The sequence below is a fragment of the Theropithecus gelada genome, chromosome 12 (assembly GCF_003255815.1).
Source record: "Theropithecus gelada isolate Dixy chromosome 12, Tgel_1.0, whole genome shotgun sequence".
Lineage (NCBI taxonomy): Eukaryota > Metazoa > Chordata > Mammalia > Primates > Cercopithecidae > Theropithecus > Theropithecus gelada.
In genome coordinates, this window is record NC_037680.1 from 11,624,251 (window position 1) to 11,640,610 (window position 16,360).

A 16,360-nucleotide genomic window follows, 5' to 3' on the forward strand; every position below is an offset into this window, starting at 1 on the left:
CTCTCAAAGTCCTTTCTCAACCAAATGGTAATTGGACAGACTGATTCCATTTATGTCCAGACTTCCAGGTGACATGCTACAGCTCAGTTTAGCACTTAAAAATTAACTTTAATTCTAGAATTTCAGTACTATTCAGCACGTGCATTTAAGGTAGCAATGTACCAGAGCGGAGGATTAGGCCCGAATTAGAAGCAGGCTGAAAATACTATACGAGAACCCTGGTGTTTCTGCCTGATTCAAGTTACACTGACTTCCAATCATGCATTTTATCTTTTGGCATGCTTACATAGGTGCCCAATAAATGTTACCTTTTGGTGATAATAAAACAAAAGCCAAACTTTCAAAAGCTAGAATATCCAAAAGACCATTGTCTGCATTCTTGGCAGCAGCCAGATAGCCAGTTTTCCCAAGTCAGCAGCCTCTGAGGAGGCTGGCGAGGGGCCAGTTCCCAGGGTTGGTGCATTCCTGGGGCCTGGCAAGAGGCCACTGGGACCCTGTTTCCTCTTTCCTTCTCTCTACGTAGTGGAAAAATTTTCCCATTTTGACCCCTCTGAGTCTTTTTTCCCCCTATCGCAGCAAAGGGAGTCAGATGGGAAATGTTCTCCAGTTCCCTCCCAAAACTCATCTCCCACTGCTCTAAGCTGGCAGAGCTTGAAGCAATTGAAGGCATAAGACAAACAAAGGAGGGTTCCTCTGGCCAGTCATCCAGTCCGATTCTATCAGGAGCACAGAGCCTGGAGCAAGGAGAACCAGCGGGACCCTGTGCACAGGGAGTCATTGTACATGTGCCTGGAAGACTATGGGCACTTCTGGAAGCTTTTGGAATAAAACTACCTGTTATAAATAGATACTGGCTGGGTTTCAGGGTTGAGAGTAAGAGGCTGAGATTTCCAGAAAAATAGAATGCTCCACATAAGAAGGTCTGGTGTACAGCTCATTAATAGGGGACTACCGAGCAATTGAACTAAGAAGAAAGGAATTTGAGGTTGGTTAGACATGACCTGTAGTAAACACCTGGGTAAACATTTCTGGCAGATAACATCATGGACATGCTATTCCACTTTTAAACATCATATATGTATATATTTAAACCAAACATAAAAGAAAAATCTTTTCTGAATGCTTCCTTCCATGTGCAGACAAAGAAAGCTGCCATCTGGAATGGCCACATCAGCTGGTCCGCATGTTTCCAGGGTAGAGAAGCCTGCATGCCAGGCACGGTACCACATGCCCTATTTGTGCTGTGAGTCCTTTCCCTAAATTCACTCAACAACTCTTTGAGTAAGAGATGATCATCTCTACTAATAGATGACAACACGGAGGCTCAGAGAAGGCAGGTGACATGGCCAAAGTCACACACGCAGTAGGAGGCTGGGATTCAAATCCAGTTCAGGCTCATTCTCCAGCCAACTCATGCTCTCTCCACTGAGTTACAGGGTGCTGTAATCTATTTCCACTGTGCCCTTTAAAATGCGTGCTTTGCACACAGCATGTTCTTAATACAGCTTTCTTCCTGAGGCTGCCACGGCTGCTTCTATATTTGATAAACATTTTGGAGATTAGCAGATAGGAGCTGCACCACTCTCATCATAAGAACATATTTCCTTTGCATAAGGTGCCACAGCCTCCAAAATCATTCCTTGTTCTTCATATCACTTAATGACAACATCCCTCATCACAGTGTCCCACCATTGAAGACACAGATATTCACAGAGTTTAAGAAACATGCTAAAGGCCACACATATACCAAACACTTCAACTCCAGCTCTAGTCTAAGGGCTTATGCAGTTCTAATGCAGTGAACAATCCACTAGATCACCCTCCCTGTACCTCAGCATCACACAACTTTTATCAGGACTGTTGAAGAGAAGACCATGTCACTGCTTACATGGAACTTGTGTTCTGAAGGTGCCACATCACATTGTCTGGTGAAACCAAATTGACAAGGCCAAGGGAATAGACTGGAAAACAACACACAAAAATCTACTTCAAATAAAATATTAAAAATGGGTTAGCGTTTTCTCAGTCCAGAAATGTGAGAAGAGAGGGTGGCAGATTCTATTATGTTATAGAGTCAGTGTGCTGGATATACTCGTTTGGCCTCTCCACATCTACCCTTCACCCTTCCCTGCCCTGGTCTGGGCCTGGAGCACTCCATGGGCCCCATTCTCCTGGCTTCCAATTGGGTTCAGCCAATGGAGGTACCAACAGGGGACAAGATAGTGGGAGGAGAATGAGGTGGGAGTGTTCATGTCCTGATTCCCTTGCTGCAGGGCCAGCATGGTTGGCTATATCCCTCCACCTAAGGTGGCATTTCCTGCCAAGTGGCTCACTCCTTATAGACACACGGTTCTATAGCCACTTTCAAGGCCAAGTGGCAATGACTCCCCACTGTTTCTAGCTGTGGGGGCTCCATTATTATCCTGTTGCACTTTCTACATCGTGCCACCCCTTTTAAAGAGGCCCTTTATTAAACTCTCCTCCAGTACCTGGCATGAGTGTGCAATGTGTCTCCTTCCAGGACCTTGATGCAGTAAACAAGAAAACAATATTCTGATTTTGTCTTTGTAGACAAATTATGGGAAGTTACTCAAATCCTCTAAGATAATGAGAAAGGCTAACTACTTTAGACCAGGCTCTCTCTTTCAGTCACTTCCTTCTCACTGTACCTCACCAAACAGAAATTAGGTCAGATATTCTGCCTCAGGGACCTACTAAACTGGGCCCAGGAGATCTCCACATAGCTACCTACCATACTCACAGTCTAGCCGGGAGTCCACTCCGGGAGGAAGGCAGGACACCACTGGCCTCATCCCAGTCTGTCTACTTAGTGCCTTCAAAGACTTCGCTCTCAGTGTCCACCCACCCAAGCTGGATCACTGCCAGCCTCATGGCCACTCCATCTCCAAAAATGGCAGGCCTCTGAAAACAACTCCTCCTCACAAAAAGGCCAACAGCCCTTGAGCCTACTTATCTGCCGGCTCTGACAGATGGACCCCAGAATTCACCAAACCAAATGATTTTATTTCCCTCTACACATCTATGTGCATGAAAGCAGTCAATGAATTAATTGCATTGGGAAACTTACCAAGCTGAAGACAACTGCTTAAAACCAAGAACCAAAAAGGTGTGGAAAGACAGAAGGCAAGCAAACCTCAGGGGCATGTTCGGAAATGGACAATTATGATCCATTAAGCCTAGTTAAGAAACTGAAATTTATGAGGAGGAAACATCTGGAACTGCCTGGAATGTAAAGGAACCAGGAGGAACCACTTTTTGGTCTTAGAGTGAGCAGCCCAGACAAATAGGATTCCACGTTAGGAGAGAATTGCAAAGTTAGTGTAGAAAAGGGACAGAATGGAGGCAGTGCATCTGGTGTTAACTGAAGCGTTTGAATATGATGGCTCCTGGATTTCCTTTTGAAATATTAATTGAAATTGGGCTAGAGATGAGGGCTGCATGAAAACTGGCAGAAAGATCATAAATACTGGTTAAGCTGAGCCAGAGGAATGGAACACGGCAATGCAACATGAAGTAATGAGAAATGCTGCTCCATTCATGGCCATGAACCCTGTGGATGTTTAATAAATATTAATTGATAATAATGAACTATACTGCTGAGTGGTAAATTAGTGTAAGATACCTAGGCTGCTGAAATACAGCTTATATATACATACAGTTTGTACAGTATACACTGATAAATGGATGAGAAGAAAAGATGAAAATGATTTAGCTATGTGATGCATTTTGCCTTGCATCAGGAATTAGGGGTAAGAGAATGTTAGAGGAGTCCGGAGGGGTGGCCAGAGGGGGCAAGAGGAAAGTTAGGACAATAATTCAAGATTATAGTAGACCTTGCTTAGGGTCTTGGCAATTTCTCAAGTACAAGCCAGGCACCCTGGAGTCACACCCCATTCTTTTAGACACTGTGACTTTCTCAATAAATTTCTGCTTCAGGGAACTCAGGTACACCATAGATTAAATTTGGACCAATTTATTGAAGGAAGATATGAAAGCCCTCCTCCTTGGGGAAGCCCTCTCTGATCAATACAGCCAGAAGAACAAGTTCCTCTTTGTAACCCCATCAGTCTTGTTGTTTGCACCACTGTATACCTCCTGGTACTATGATTTGTGTATATGTGACAAGATTTTTTTTAAAGCTTTGCAAAGCAGGAATTGTAGTTTGCATTTCTTAGCACTCATTGCACTGTGTTTCACACCCAGTAGGTGCTCCATTCCTTTGCTGATCAATAAGAAACTCGAAAAAGAAGAGCAGGCACATATCAGAGAGAACACCCAGATGCCCATTAGGTTTGGGACCAGCTTCTAAAGGGATCGATGAAAGCTCTACCTCCTGTTATGGACAAAGCACTAGAGAGTCTGCCATGGGAACAATCCTAGGCTGCCAGAGGATGATGCGGAAAACTCAGTTGCCATGGAAACTTGTATGATCTGATGATTCCCATTGCTGAAAGATGGTGAGACAACAGGAGAATGACAAACAGATCTTGGAGCCCTAAGAACACACGGAACATGCCAAGCAAACATCTTTAGTCATTTGTACTTATTTCTGCTACAGAAGCAGTCTCATTTCATCATCTGTGAATAACACAGCATTTATAAAAGGCTTTCAAAATGTGTCCAGTTCCTATTTCTATTTAGTGATCTCAGTGACAAGGATGCAAAGAATTACCTCTGATGCGGGCAGACAACACTTATCGCAGCAGCTGAATACAGGTGAATGAAACAGGTGTCACCAGAGCTCCTGCTCCATGACTCCAGCAAGGGCAGCCATCCGTGGGCAGGTGCTGTGGTCAGCACTAATGGCAGGTGAAGCCACCTAACCATTCTTGCATCCCAGATTCCTGTGAGAATCACTCCCCAGAAAAATGTACAAATGCCTATAACATAAAATATATCGGCCGGGCGCCGTGGCTCATGCCTATAATCCCAGCACTTCGGGAGGCCGAGGCAGGTGGATCATGAGGTCAAGAGATCGAGACCATCCTGGCTAGCACGGTAAAACCCCATCTCTACTAAAAATACAAAAAATTAGCTGGGTGTGGTGGAGGGAACCTGTAGTCCCAGCTACTCAGGAGGCCGAGGAAGGAGAATGGCGTGAACCCGGGAGGCAGAGCTGGCAGCGAGCCGAGATCGCACCACAGCACTCTAGTCTGGATGACAGAGCGAGATTCCATCTCAAAAAAAAAAAAAAAATATATATATATACACACACACACACACACACACACACACACACACATATATATCAGAGAATTCAAAGCCCTGGAAGTCTTTTCATAAATCTCCCCTATCAAGTACCTTTGGGACTCAAGAGAGTCCAGGACATCATATTAATAATCTCTGATGTAAAACAAACAAACAAAAAACTTTACACACACACTAGAATCATCCTTGGGCAAACCTGAAAAGCAGCATGCCATTTCCTCTCTCCAACCTTCCCAAACAGCACCCTGGGCGTGCTGCATGTGGAGCCCCTTTATCCCATATTCAGCACCCCCACAACTGTGTATTTGGTTCATAAGCAGCTGCTCACTACTAAGTTCACTCAGTCATTCATTCATTTTCCTCAGCTTTTTCTATGTGTCAGACTTTAGGAATCCAATGTAAAGATGACATGGCCCATGACCTCAGGAAACCTACAGTTGAGATCAGTCAGGGGTGATTTTTCTTTTCAGGAAACATAATGGCCATGTCTGGAGATAGTTGTGGTTGTCACAGTGAGGGAGGGGTGCTCCTGGCATCCAATGGGTAGAAGCCAGATATCCCAATAAACATCCTACAATACACAGGACAGCCCCCACAAAAAAGAACAATCAGGTCCAAACTGTCAATAGTGTCGAGGCTGGGAAACCTGTTCTAGAGCACACAGGCCTGTGGGAATGCGAAAAGGCCAGAAGTAGGTATTATGCCAGCTCAAGAAGGGGCGTGTTCATAACAACTCCGGAACATGTGGCTTTGACGGCAGCCTGCCTTCTCTTCAGAGATGAGAGGAAGGAGAGAAGGAAGCAAAGAAGCCATTCAGAGTGAGTAACAACCACAATGAAGGTTGATCCTCCTTCAGGCAACGTCAGAGGAGGCAGCACCAATTCCAAGTGCTGGGCAGACAAATGGCATTTCTTCCAGAATCTCTTCATGGGAAATGCTGCTGACTCTCTACTCACCTCCATCAGTCAGCGGCCCAGCAGAGGCAATGTGCGGCCATTTGGTAGGACCATCACTCAAGTCATAAACCCCATTGCATGCTGGGGGACGACTAGACACTGGAGGTGCCCCATCACTCACCAGGTTCTCCCTACTCTTCTCCCATTCTAGTCAATAACTCCACCTTGTACATGTACACACCATAATCTGTCCTCATATGAATAAAAACACAAAATTGTATGTATATGGGTATGTGTGTACACACACACACACACACACTCTCTCTCTCTCTCTCTCTCTCTCTCTCTTATAAATTGCAATCTCTTCTAAAGTTGGTTTCAAGGTCTGGTTCATCAGAAAATCACAAGATCGGAAAACAGACCTAGATCCATGTTCTATATTCCTTATAAGTCTCCCCCCACCACCACCACTCCTTTGTCAATTGTTTTGCTGAAACCAAGTCTGGCCTCCCTCTGCTCTAGACTATTCTAAACTGCAGGCTCGTCATTGGGCACAGATGAGGCAGGTGTGCTAATGCACATGGTCTCGTCCTGTTGAGGCAGCTGGTGTTCTTTCACATTGTGAAGCACCGTGAAGGAGCTCCCAGTCACTGGCATAAAGGAGTTTTCTACTTCAGAGCTGTTAGCTGTGCAGACCCAGTGTAGTCTGGGGGTAGCCAGACCTGAAGTGAAATCCCACCTCTACCTCTTACTAGTTCTATTGCCTTGAGGAAGTTGATTAACTTGTTAAGCTTCAGATTTCTCATTTGTAAAATAGGGATATTTAGAGTTCCTACCTTAAAGGGTTGTTGTTAAGTATTAAATGGTAGTTTCCATATAAAGTATTGAGCAGCATGCCTGGCCTATATTAAGCCTCCATACATTTCAGCTACTATTACTAAGGGGAGGAAGCCATCCTGGTTGAGACTTAATGCATGATTCACTGAGTGAATATGCTGAGCTGTCTGCCAAAGTGGCTTTGATGTTAGATTCTGCCATCCTCATTACTGACATGCTCTATGCCCACTGCTTGGACCTAGTCTACTTCTGTCCTGCATTCAGACTCTGTGCTCAGCACCAGTGTTGCTGCAGATCTCCAATGGCCCTCCAAGACTTCTCTTGTTAGGATCTGATCTCTTCTCACTCTTCTGGGGCTCCCCTCAAGACTCACAGCAAGTGGCACCTGTGGGTGGTGCCCACCTGGCCTGGCCTCCCCTGCCTCCCCATAGCTCATGTGCTCCCAGCTCGATCCACGGGACCCGGAGATCTGCATTGTTGGAGAACAGGTGGGCAGGGCACTTCTGCATTTCTGGACCCACAGTGATGGGCCGAGCTCGGCTGGTGGACAGATTCACTGGGTAGATAACTGTCTAAGGGTCTGACACATCTCTAACTCCACCTCTGCCAACTCTCAAGGGGGCACAGTCAAAATTTCTGCATGACACTTTGGAAAGGTTGCTAAACCAGGCCAAAGCTAGTCTGTTCTCCACCACTTGCTTTTTTCCTAAAAATGGCCTTCACTAGATCCTCAGACATCACCCTATCTTCTGATACCTGGCTCAGGCCATGGTCTCTGTTCTAAGTACATCAAAGAGACACGGAAATAATAGCCCAGTAAGAGGAAATGAGGCAGTTGGAGGAAAAGAACAACTCCCTCTCATTCTTTGTCCCTCCCTGACTTGATGCTCATTTGGGAAATCTCAAAACCATCTTGACATCAGGGAACAAAGATCAGGCTTCCCAGAGGACAACTGGGCCTGTCCCCCGTGGCCAGGGGCACAGGGCAAACAGTACTTTATATATGCTTCCATCAGTAGACATGGTCAAGGGGGACTGAAATTAGAGTAGCCGGAAACCTTCTATAGGAAGCTGGTGTTTTGGGCTCTGTACAGCATCCCTATGGTAAGAGGAGGTCTAACAAGAGAACCGTGAGAGTCAAGAAAGATCCAGTCATGCCTGAAGCAGTACAGCATGAAGACTTTTGTTTTCTTACTATTCGTAACCCAATGGCCGTAGGCTGTACTGAGCAGCGCCAGCAATACCTCTATTTTGCATTTAGAAAAAGTATCAGCAAGGTTGAACATACTCTATGTCAATATTTCCTAAATATTAGGAAATGCCTTCTAAACATTTTTCTGTCCCCAACTCTTCCTACTGGGGTATACGTACTTTGATAACAGCCTAAACCTGTTCCTCTGCCTGCCCTCATACCACATTTACTGAGGGTAAACACAAATCACTACTTAGAAAATCACCACCCAGGAAATGTAAACCAGGACTTTCAACATTCCCCTTTCTCTTATGCATGCGGATAGCCATTAGAATCCAGCCTACTGCCTGTCTTTGTAATTAAAGTGTTTTTTTTGTTTGTTTTTTTTTTTTGTTGTTTTGTTTTTTTAAGAAAATAGCTACATTTGATCATGTGTCTTCAGAGGCAGCTCTCTTCCTACAACAAAGGTAAGCAGTTGTAACTACTTATGTGGCCTGCAGAGCCTGAAATATTTACTATCTGGACCTTTACAGAAAGAGTTTGCTGACTCCTGCTTCAGAATTATATCCAGTCACTAAATGGCGGGTGGGGCGGGGGGACACAACTGAACATAAACCAGCAGAGATTTAAATTCAATATGAGGAAGAAGTTTCCCTGGGAGAAAAAAAAATCAGTAATAACATGAGTTGGCATCAAAGGATGCAGGACCAATATCCTTGGGTTGCCTCTTTTTTCTCTACTCTCTCAGTCTGCAGTTACCAAATTCCCTCTGTTGCTTCAAACTACAGCTCCCCCATGGCCCCTCCTCACATCTTCCCAGAGTGACCTCAGCTCCTACCTCTGTCAGTGACACACTGTTCATCTCCATCTGATGATATTTTTTTCTGCTTATTAGGACAGATTCCCCAAATAAACTAGAAGCACTTGAGGAAGCCTATCCCCCTGTGTCAGCCAAGGAGACCTGGCAGGAAACGGATGACACACTCAAAGCATCTAACTGAGGAGAGTTTGCTAAAGAGACTGTTCACTGAATTGTAGACAAAGCTAAGTCAAACCAACAAAAGATGGGCTAACAACATCCAAGAGCCATTACTATGAAGAATCCTTAAGGGGTATGGGGAAGCAGAAGGTGCCAGAACACAGAGAGAGCAGTGGTTCTCACTATAGCTAGAGTTCTGGGGAGAGGGTTGTCCAACAAAAGCTGCAACTTTAGGCAAAGGTGCCCAGTTCCTGTGGTCCATGACCAGGCAGGGCGAGAGTGGGAAAACAAATACCCCAACCTCTGATCTCCTGCTAGGAGGCCAGCAGGACCTCTTTTTCCCATTGGCCAAACTCAACCAGATTCCAGAAGGTAACGTCCATGTGGTACAGCCTCCACGTGTGATTGGCCAGGTAGTGAAGGATAAAGAGTGGATCTGGAGGGAACATGCAAACCATCCAGCACATCCCCATAGCTAGTTTTCAGTAGTGCTTGTTGATTGACTTTGTGTTAATGAATGTTGTGGAAGGCTTGATTACTATAATGATTTGGATACAAACAGTCAAGAGTCTGAAGGATGAATTCAGGGATGTGTGCAGTTCCTTTTCTTCCTCTACAAGCTCAGCTGTCAGAGCTGAAGCTTTAGTGTGGCAAACGTTTTGTCTTCCTTTTGTGGGTGAGAAGAAAAGAGGATACCAAGAAGGAATTCATACTGCTACTCTCATCTGTGCTTAAAAGCTAAATGTATTTCCCCAAAATTAAAAAGAGAATGTTTGCTACTTAAATGTGAGCTGGTAAGAAAGATAACTCACGTTCCAGCATGCTCATCAGTTAAATGCTATCACAGCTACAAGTGTCAAACAGCTACATGGGCAGCCCGGGAATGAGTCTGGCAAATAAAAGAGCACAGTGTGAAATGATGACTTTTTCTGATCAAAAAGCATCCTGGGGAGGGCTGAACAGTTTTGGGTCAAGAAGAGGCCTCTATTTCTGGGGTGATTTTTATTGCTATCAGAGAGAAGACCGTACTTGCTGTGAACATATGGCTACTCCACACACTCCTACTGGTGAAGGCAAACTCATAGTCACTTGTCTTTCTCCCTGGGCCTTTAGCCCCAACAATGAAACATATTTTTCATTTCAGTTTCACTTATGTATCACTTTCTCTTTTAAAAGGGTGAGTTATAAAGTAAAAAAAATCACCATCAATGAATATTTCATGTTACCAGGACGCACGTACGCGGACACGTATATGTGTGCACACACATACACTCAAACCCTCCCCCATGCCACGTGACTAAGGACCACAAACTCATTTTCCCCAGCTGGAACTTTTTTCAGTTTTTGTACTGTGAGTTTCTTTATTCTGTGGCTCCTCCAGTCTAAAAATGTAAAAGCTGTTGCAAGGGAGCTATAATTTCTACTCAACACTTCAATGATTTGATTATATAAAATAAAAAGTGTAATGAAGTTAATAGCACCTTATTCTTGCAATACATTATGAGAATATTTTCCTGCAAAATCTGAAAGTGGAAATTACCTCTGGGCCCCCTAACTCTCAAAAATGTGGGTCGTGATGATTACTGCAATGGAATTTCAAGACTGAAGAACGTAATATGTTTCTCTTTCCTCTATTCAGTTTCCCAAAAGGACATCTTTTCTTCCTGGGATAGTATATAATGAAAGATAAAGAACTTAAGTGACAGATTGTTCTACTTTTGGTGTAATCCTAGCGTGTGAGCTCAGGAAGAGCAGATAACCTCTCTGGGCCTTAAGTAGTCTGAAAAGTGAGGGGACTGGATAACCCATTTTCACTTTAGCATTCTAGATTCAAAAAATAAAATAAAAAACATGCATTAGGAATGAAAACTGTACTGTAATGCCAGCTTTGTTGTTCTTGTTTTCTTGTATTTCACAGCAGCCCTTATCCAGAATCTTCCCCACCTGCTTCTTGCCTAGTAATTTGTGTGGCTTCAGCATAGAGCGGAAGAAGAGGGCAACATCCTGAGTTCAGATCCTTCACAGGCCGGGGATCTTTGATCTCATCCCTGGTCCAGCTTTCTTTCTGACAGTTGGAATTCATTCAACATGCTTTCAGGTTCCCATTCCCAAAGAATCAACTCAAAAAGAATACTCTAGCTGCTATTGTCCCAGAGGTAGCACCTCATTTGAAGAACAGAACATAATCCTACAACCGAGGGCAAAATTGTAGTCACTTGGCCTAAGTGCAAATAATGTTAAATAGCATTTAAGTACCTCCCTACACACTGTGATAGGAAAGGACATCCTTTTTCAGAATTTTCCCAATCTGGGCATGCAGATGTAGCACAGTCTGCCTCTACGAAACAAGGAAACGATTTCGCTAGTGTAAAAACTCTCCTAAGCATGATACAGGGAGACTTAACAGGATTAAGTTTCTCAGGTGGTGCCAAACAAGTTCTCATTTTCACAGCGTTCTTCTATGCCAGCAAGTCAAGAAACATATTTGCAGCCCTCAACAAGTTTCAGGGTACAGCCATATGCCAAAAAGAATGCAAGCTCGATTTAGGGTTTTCAGCTAGACTGGTAATGTGACAGGATTTTACTTATGCCCATTTCCAATCTATCTTTAGGTAAAATTTAAATATGAGCATTGACACTGTTTCCCTTTTTCTGATCTACAGGTACCTAAGATCCCCCCTGTCTTGTCCTGTCCTATCTTTGCCTTCCCAGCATTCTGGGCTCTGTGTTCTTCTGTTTTACCAATTCCCTCAACAAAATTCTGCTCATCTGGTTGACATTTGGCAGAGATCCAAGGCCATTTATTAATGAATGCTACTATGAATTATTGAAAGCCAATAGCTTATTATGTCTAACTTGATAGGGTATTTGCATAAAACTTAAGATCTGAGGCAGAAATCTGTGGCTTTGGGGAACAACCAATATCGATGATATTTCTGGGTTAAGAGAATCTTTCTAGAGCTGCTCACATCATACCGTATGGCTGTCTCTGTCCTTAACCTAGGCCTAAGACAGACCCTATTGGCATGCTGATATGTAAAAAGTGTTTTTCTTCTGCAAAGGAGAGGCTGAGAAATTATCTCCTTATCCCAAGTTTTCCCAGAAGTTGAAAAAGGAATACACACACATACACACATACACACACATACACACAGACACCCAGACATGCTCACACACCAATGTCACCACATTCAACCTGGAGTTAGCAAGACGTAGGAGGTGAGATGGGGTCAGATCTACAGAGAGGAGGACTTAAAATACACCAAACTTAGCCTCTAAAGGTATGCTGGTCAAGGCACAGCCCAAACAGACACAGATGCTGATTCTGACTAAGGAGAGAAGAATTTGACATAAATGCTTAACACAATCTTCTTCTCAAGTCCCAGAAACTCACATCTATGAACAATTTGTGAGGTAGAGTCTCAGCCATTAGGAGGTAAATAACTAATCTGTCCACGACAGAGCAAGACCTACAGCTGCAAAGTTTGAAAGGTATAACGGATAAATCAAACCAACAAATATTTCACTGAACCCCCACTCTGCTAGACTCCAGGCCAGGTGCTGAGAATACACAAGTGAATAAAACACATCCCTATAAAACGTACACAAGAAGGAACCAAGCTAAATCTCTGTTTCAGAAAGTTGGCTTTGTATTTCAAGTTTGCTTGATTTGATTCCTTGCTCTGCTCACAGGCACTGCGTAACAGAAAAGGTGACCCACACATGTTAGCCCAGACACTGCGGAAGAGTAGCCAACCATCAGACTTAGTCTAAAGTGAATTAGCCTGTTTCATTGGACTAAGCAGATTCTCACACCTGATAGCAAACCCTACCAGGTTGTTAAGAATGATTTCATCAGCATTAAAACTCTTAGAAAGAAAGTTTACAGACAACTGAACTAGTGCACATACCTAAGAAGATCTCCAAGACTTCCTCAGCTCTTCAATATTTGAAGCTGTATTGAATTCTTGTTCAACTTACCCCCAAGGTTAAGATAAATGGGGGATGGAACAACTATATATAGGCTTAGCATTTGGCATCAGTATACAGTAGTGTTTTTGTATAGGCGGAAGTCTACATCAGCTGGAATTAATATAATTAAATATAATGTTGACAGGTTATGACATTTGCCTATTAAGACACTATACAAACATTCCAATAATTTGCTGGTTTTTGAGTTTGTGAAAAATAAATGAAACAAAATCTCAGGGGATGTTGCTAATGGTGTAACTGGAAGAGAGGTTTCAAAAGCACAGGGTTCAGGAAATAACAGTCAAAGAATAATGCATTCAAAGCCAAAACATATAGAGTGGTAAATGAATATTTAGTACTTACCACAAGACTGCTGTCTAGAGACAGCCTTTTTCCAAAGTCCCTTTTCTCGAGCTGTCTCTTTCCCTCCATGGACGAAGTTATTTATTTTCTTTTGTGATTTATAAGAATCCCCCGTCTGTTTCCAGGGTCACTGAAAAGAGTGAACATGTGTTTTACTATCCAAGTGCACAGTGTTTAGACCTTTGTTTTCAACTGTCTAACCAGAAACAAGCATTGAAGTCAAAATATACCTAGTCCCAAATAATAAGTATAGAACTGGGCTCTCTCAACTCAAAAGACCACTCCGTGTTACAAATGTCAGAGTCGTCTTTATGGCGGCCCCTGTGTTTTTATAGGTTTTGCTAATGGAGTTGGGGAATGGGTTTGCAGGTTGAATCAGCAGACTGTGGAAAAAAGCAAACAGTCTCCGTTTCATGCCACACTTGCTCCACACCCGTCCTCTCTCTATCAGCCAGAATCATTCTGTTACTGTGCACATCGATGCTGTCTGCAAATTCCATGAGATCAAACCGACAAAACCACGCTCCATAACCAAGAGTTATTGAGCTCAAGGTCCAATGAAGGGAAACTGAAACATGAACTTTGTTGTCAATATTTAATTTAAAAAATATGTAATTTAAAAATATTTGAGGAACATTGTAAGATACATTCCTCTCGGGATAGATTGATTCAAAATGAATAGTGGGTGATGTCATTACTGTCAATGAGTATTTATAGAACACCCACTGTATTTTTACCATATTAGATATAGTTCAGCCCCGAACTCCACTGAGATTGCTTTTTCTAGAATGATTAAGTATTCTGGTTAATAAGGATGCATCATATATGTTAAGTGCTAGCTTCCAATTTTCACAAAGATGTAAAAGGCTTGAAATAAAATAAATGGGTTACAGTCCAGGATTTTTTTTTTTGAGACAGAATCTCGCTCTGTTGCCCATGCTGGAGTGCAGTGGCGTGATCTCGGCTCACTGCAAGCTCTGCCTCCTGGGTTCACGCCATTCTCCTGCCTCAGCCTCCTGAGTAGCTGGGACTACAGGTGCCCACCACTACGCCAGGTTAATTTTTTGTATTTTTAGTAGAGACGGGGTTTCACCGTGTTAGCCAGGATGGTCTCGATCTCCTGACCTCGTGATCCGCCCACCTCGGCCTCCCAAAGTACTGGGATTACAGGCGTCAGCCACTATGCCTAGCCCAGTCCAGGATTTCTTATCCACTAGCCAAGTGACCTTGGACAAGTCATTTAACCTCTCTGAAACTCATTTTTCTCAACTACAAAACATGATGATAACAATCAAATGATGTATGGGAATATGATTTAGATGCCATAAATTACAACTCATATTTAAGTTATAATTACCCACAGATTACATGTAAAAACAGTTACCCTGAAATATTAGTCAACATAATTCAATATATTCTTGATGATTCCGAAGGCACTTTGAGGTATAGAAATTACTCATAATCCTTGTAAATAAACATAGCCATTGTACTGCTGATGCAGAAGAGATGAAATACAATGCATTACCAATTAATTCTTTAATGTAATTGAAAAGAAATACGTTCCACAACTCTCAGTTACTCCAAGTCTGACATGGATCAAACAGGCAGGATTTCATGGCCCACAGGATGCGGGCTCTCTCTCTTGGTTTTCTTCATCAAGAGGGTTGAGACGGCGGTGCCTCAGATGGGGAATGCCCAAACTATAGTCAATCATGGGAAACTGATGGGCTCATGTTCCAGCTTAGGCTTCTTCCTCCATCTTAGTCATTTTATCTCTTACTTTCGAGAACAGTAATTTTAATACATCACTTGTCCACTCAGAGACTCTTAAGAGTTCAATCAGAATTTAGGATAAAATCCAAATTTTTCAATATCATTGTCTAAAATTCTAGGCAGTATTTTTCAGAAAAGAAGTTAGTTCTGCATACTGCTATAGGCACGACCACTAGTCAACTGAAATTTGTTTGGGAGGCTGCCTTTTCTACTTTCAGCTGTTCCTGCCCACTTTGTAGCATTCCCCCCTGCCCCAGTCTCAGCGACTGTATACACTGGTAGTTCAGAACACCCTCTGCAATAATTAACCAGCTAGCGACTACTCAGGCCCTCATATTTCCCTCTCCACCAAAAACACACCCTAAGTCTTGATCCCAAAGAGCATGGGAGTTTGATAGCTCACAATAGATTGTGCTTTGGCCTTTAGCACATATGCACTGAGGGCCTACTGTATGGAAGACAGTAGGAATACCCTAGGAATACTGTATGGAATACTGTCCTTACATGTTAGTGACACAGTCATGTACAAGAAAAACCAAGTCCCCACCTTTGTGGAACTCATATTTTAGTGAGGCATATAGAAAACAAGCAAACAAACAAACAGTTCCAAACTATGGTAGGTACAGTATGAAGGAAATAACCCCCAGCAGGTAGAGAAAAGTGCCAAGTGGGCTGGCGGGGTGGCTCGCGCCTATAATCCCAGCACTTTGGGAGACTGAGGCAGGCGGATCACCTGAGGTCAAGAGATCGAGACCATCCTGGTCAACATGGTAAAACCCTGTCTCTACTAAAAATAAAAATAAATATTAGCTGGGCGTGGTGGTGTGCGCTTGTAATCCCAGCTACTCAGGAGGCTGAGGCAGGAGAATTGCTTGAACCCGGGAGGTGGACGTTGCAGTGAGCTGAGATTGCACCACTGCACTCCAGCCTGACTGATGACAGAGAGAGACTCCATCTCAAAAAAAAAAAAAAAAAAAAAAGGAAAGCACATGAACAGGGATAGCTTTTGGATTGAGTGGTTAGGGTAGAAGCCAGCCATGTAAAAGATGGGTAAAGATCATTTCAGGTAGAGGGAACAGCCTTTCATCTGGGAAGGAATCGGAAAAGAACTTTGTTAAG

The 16,360-nt window shown here is 43.3% G+C and overlaps 1 protein-coding gene across 3 annotated transcripts in view; it reads right to left on the reverse strand.

The window, feature by feature from the left end:
- NCKAP5 (NCK associated protein 5) overlaps positions 1 to 13,537 on the reverse strand; it is an 835,293-nt gene extending 821,756 nt beyond the window's left edge. For all 3 annotated transcript variants that reach the window (XM_025404545.1, XM_025404546.1, XM_025404544.1), the window contains exon 1: positions 13,469 to 13,537. In XM_025404545.1, the coding sequence (XP_025260330.1) occupies positions 13,469 to 13,537 (69 nt within the window). The remainder of the gene's footprint in view (positions 1 to 13,468) is intronic.
- Between the last annotated feature and the right edge of the window lie 2,823 nt (positions 13,538 to 16,360).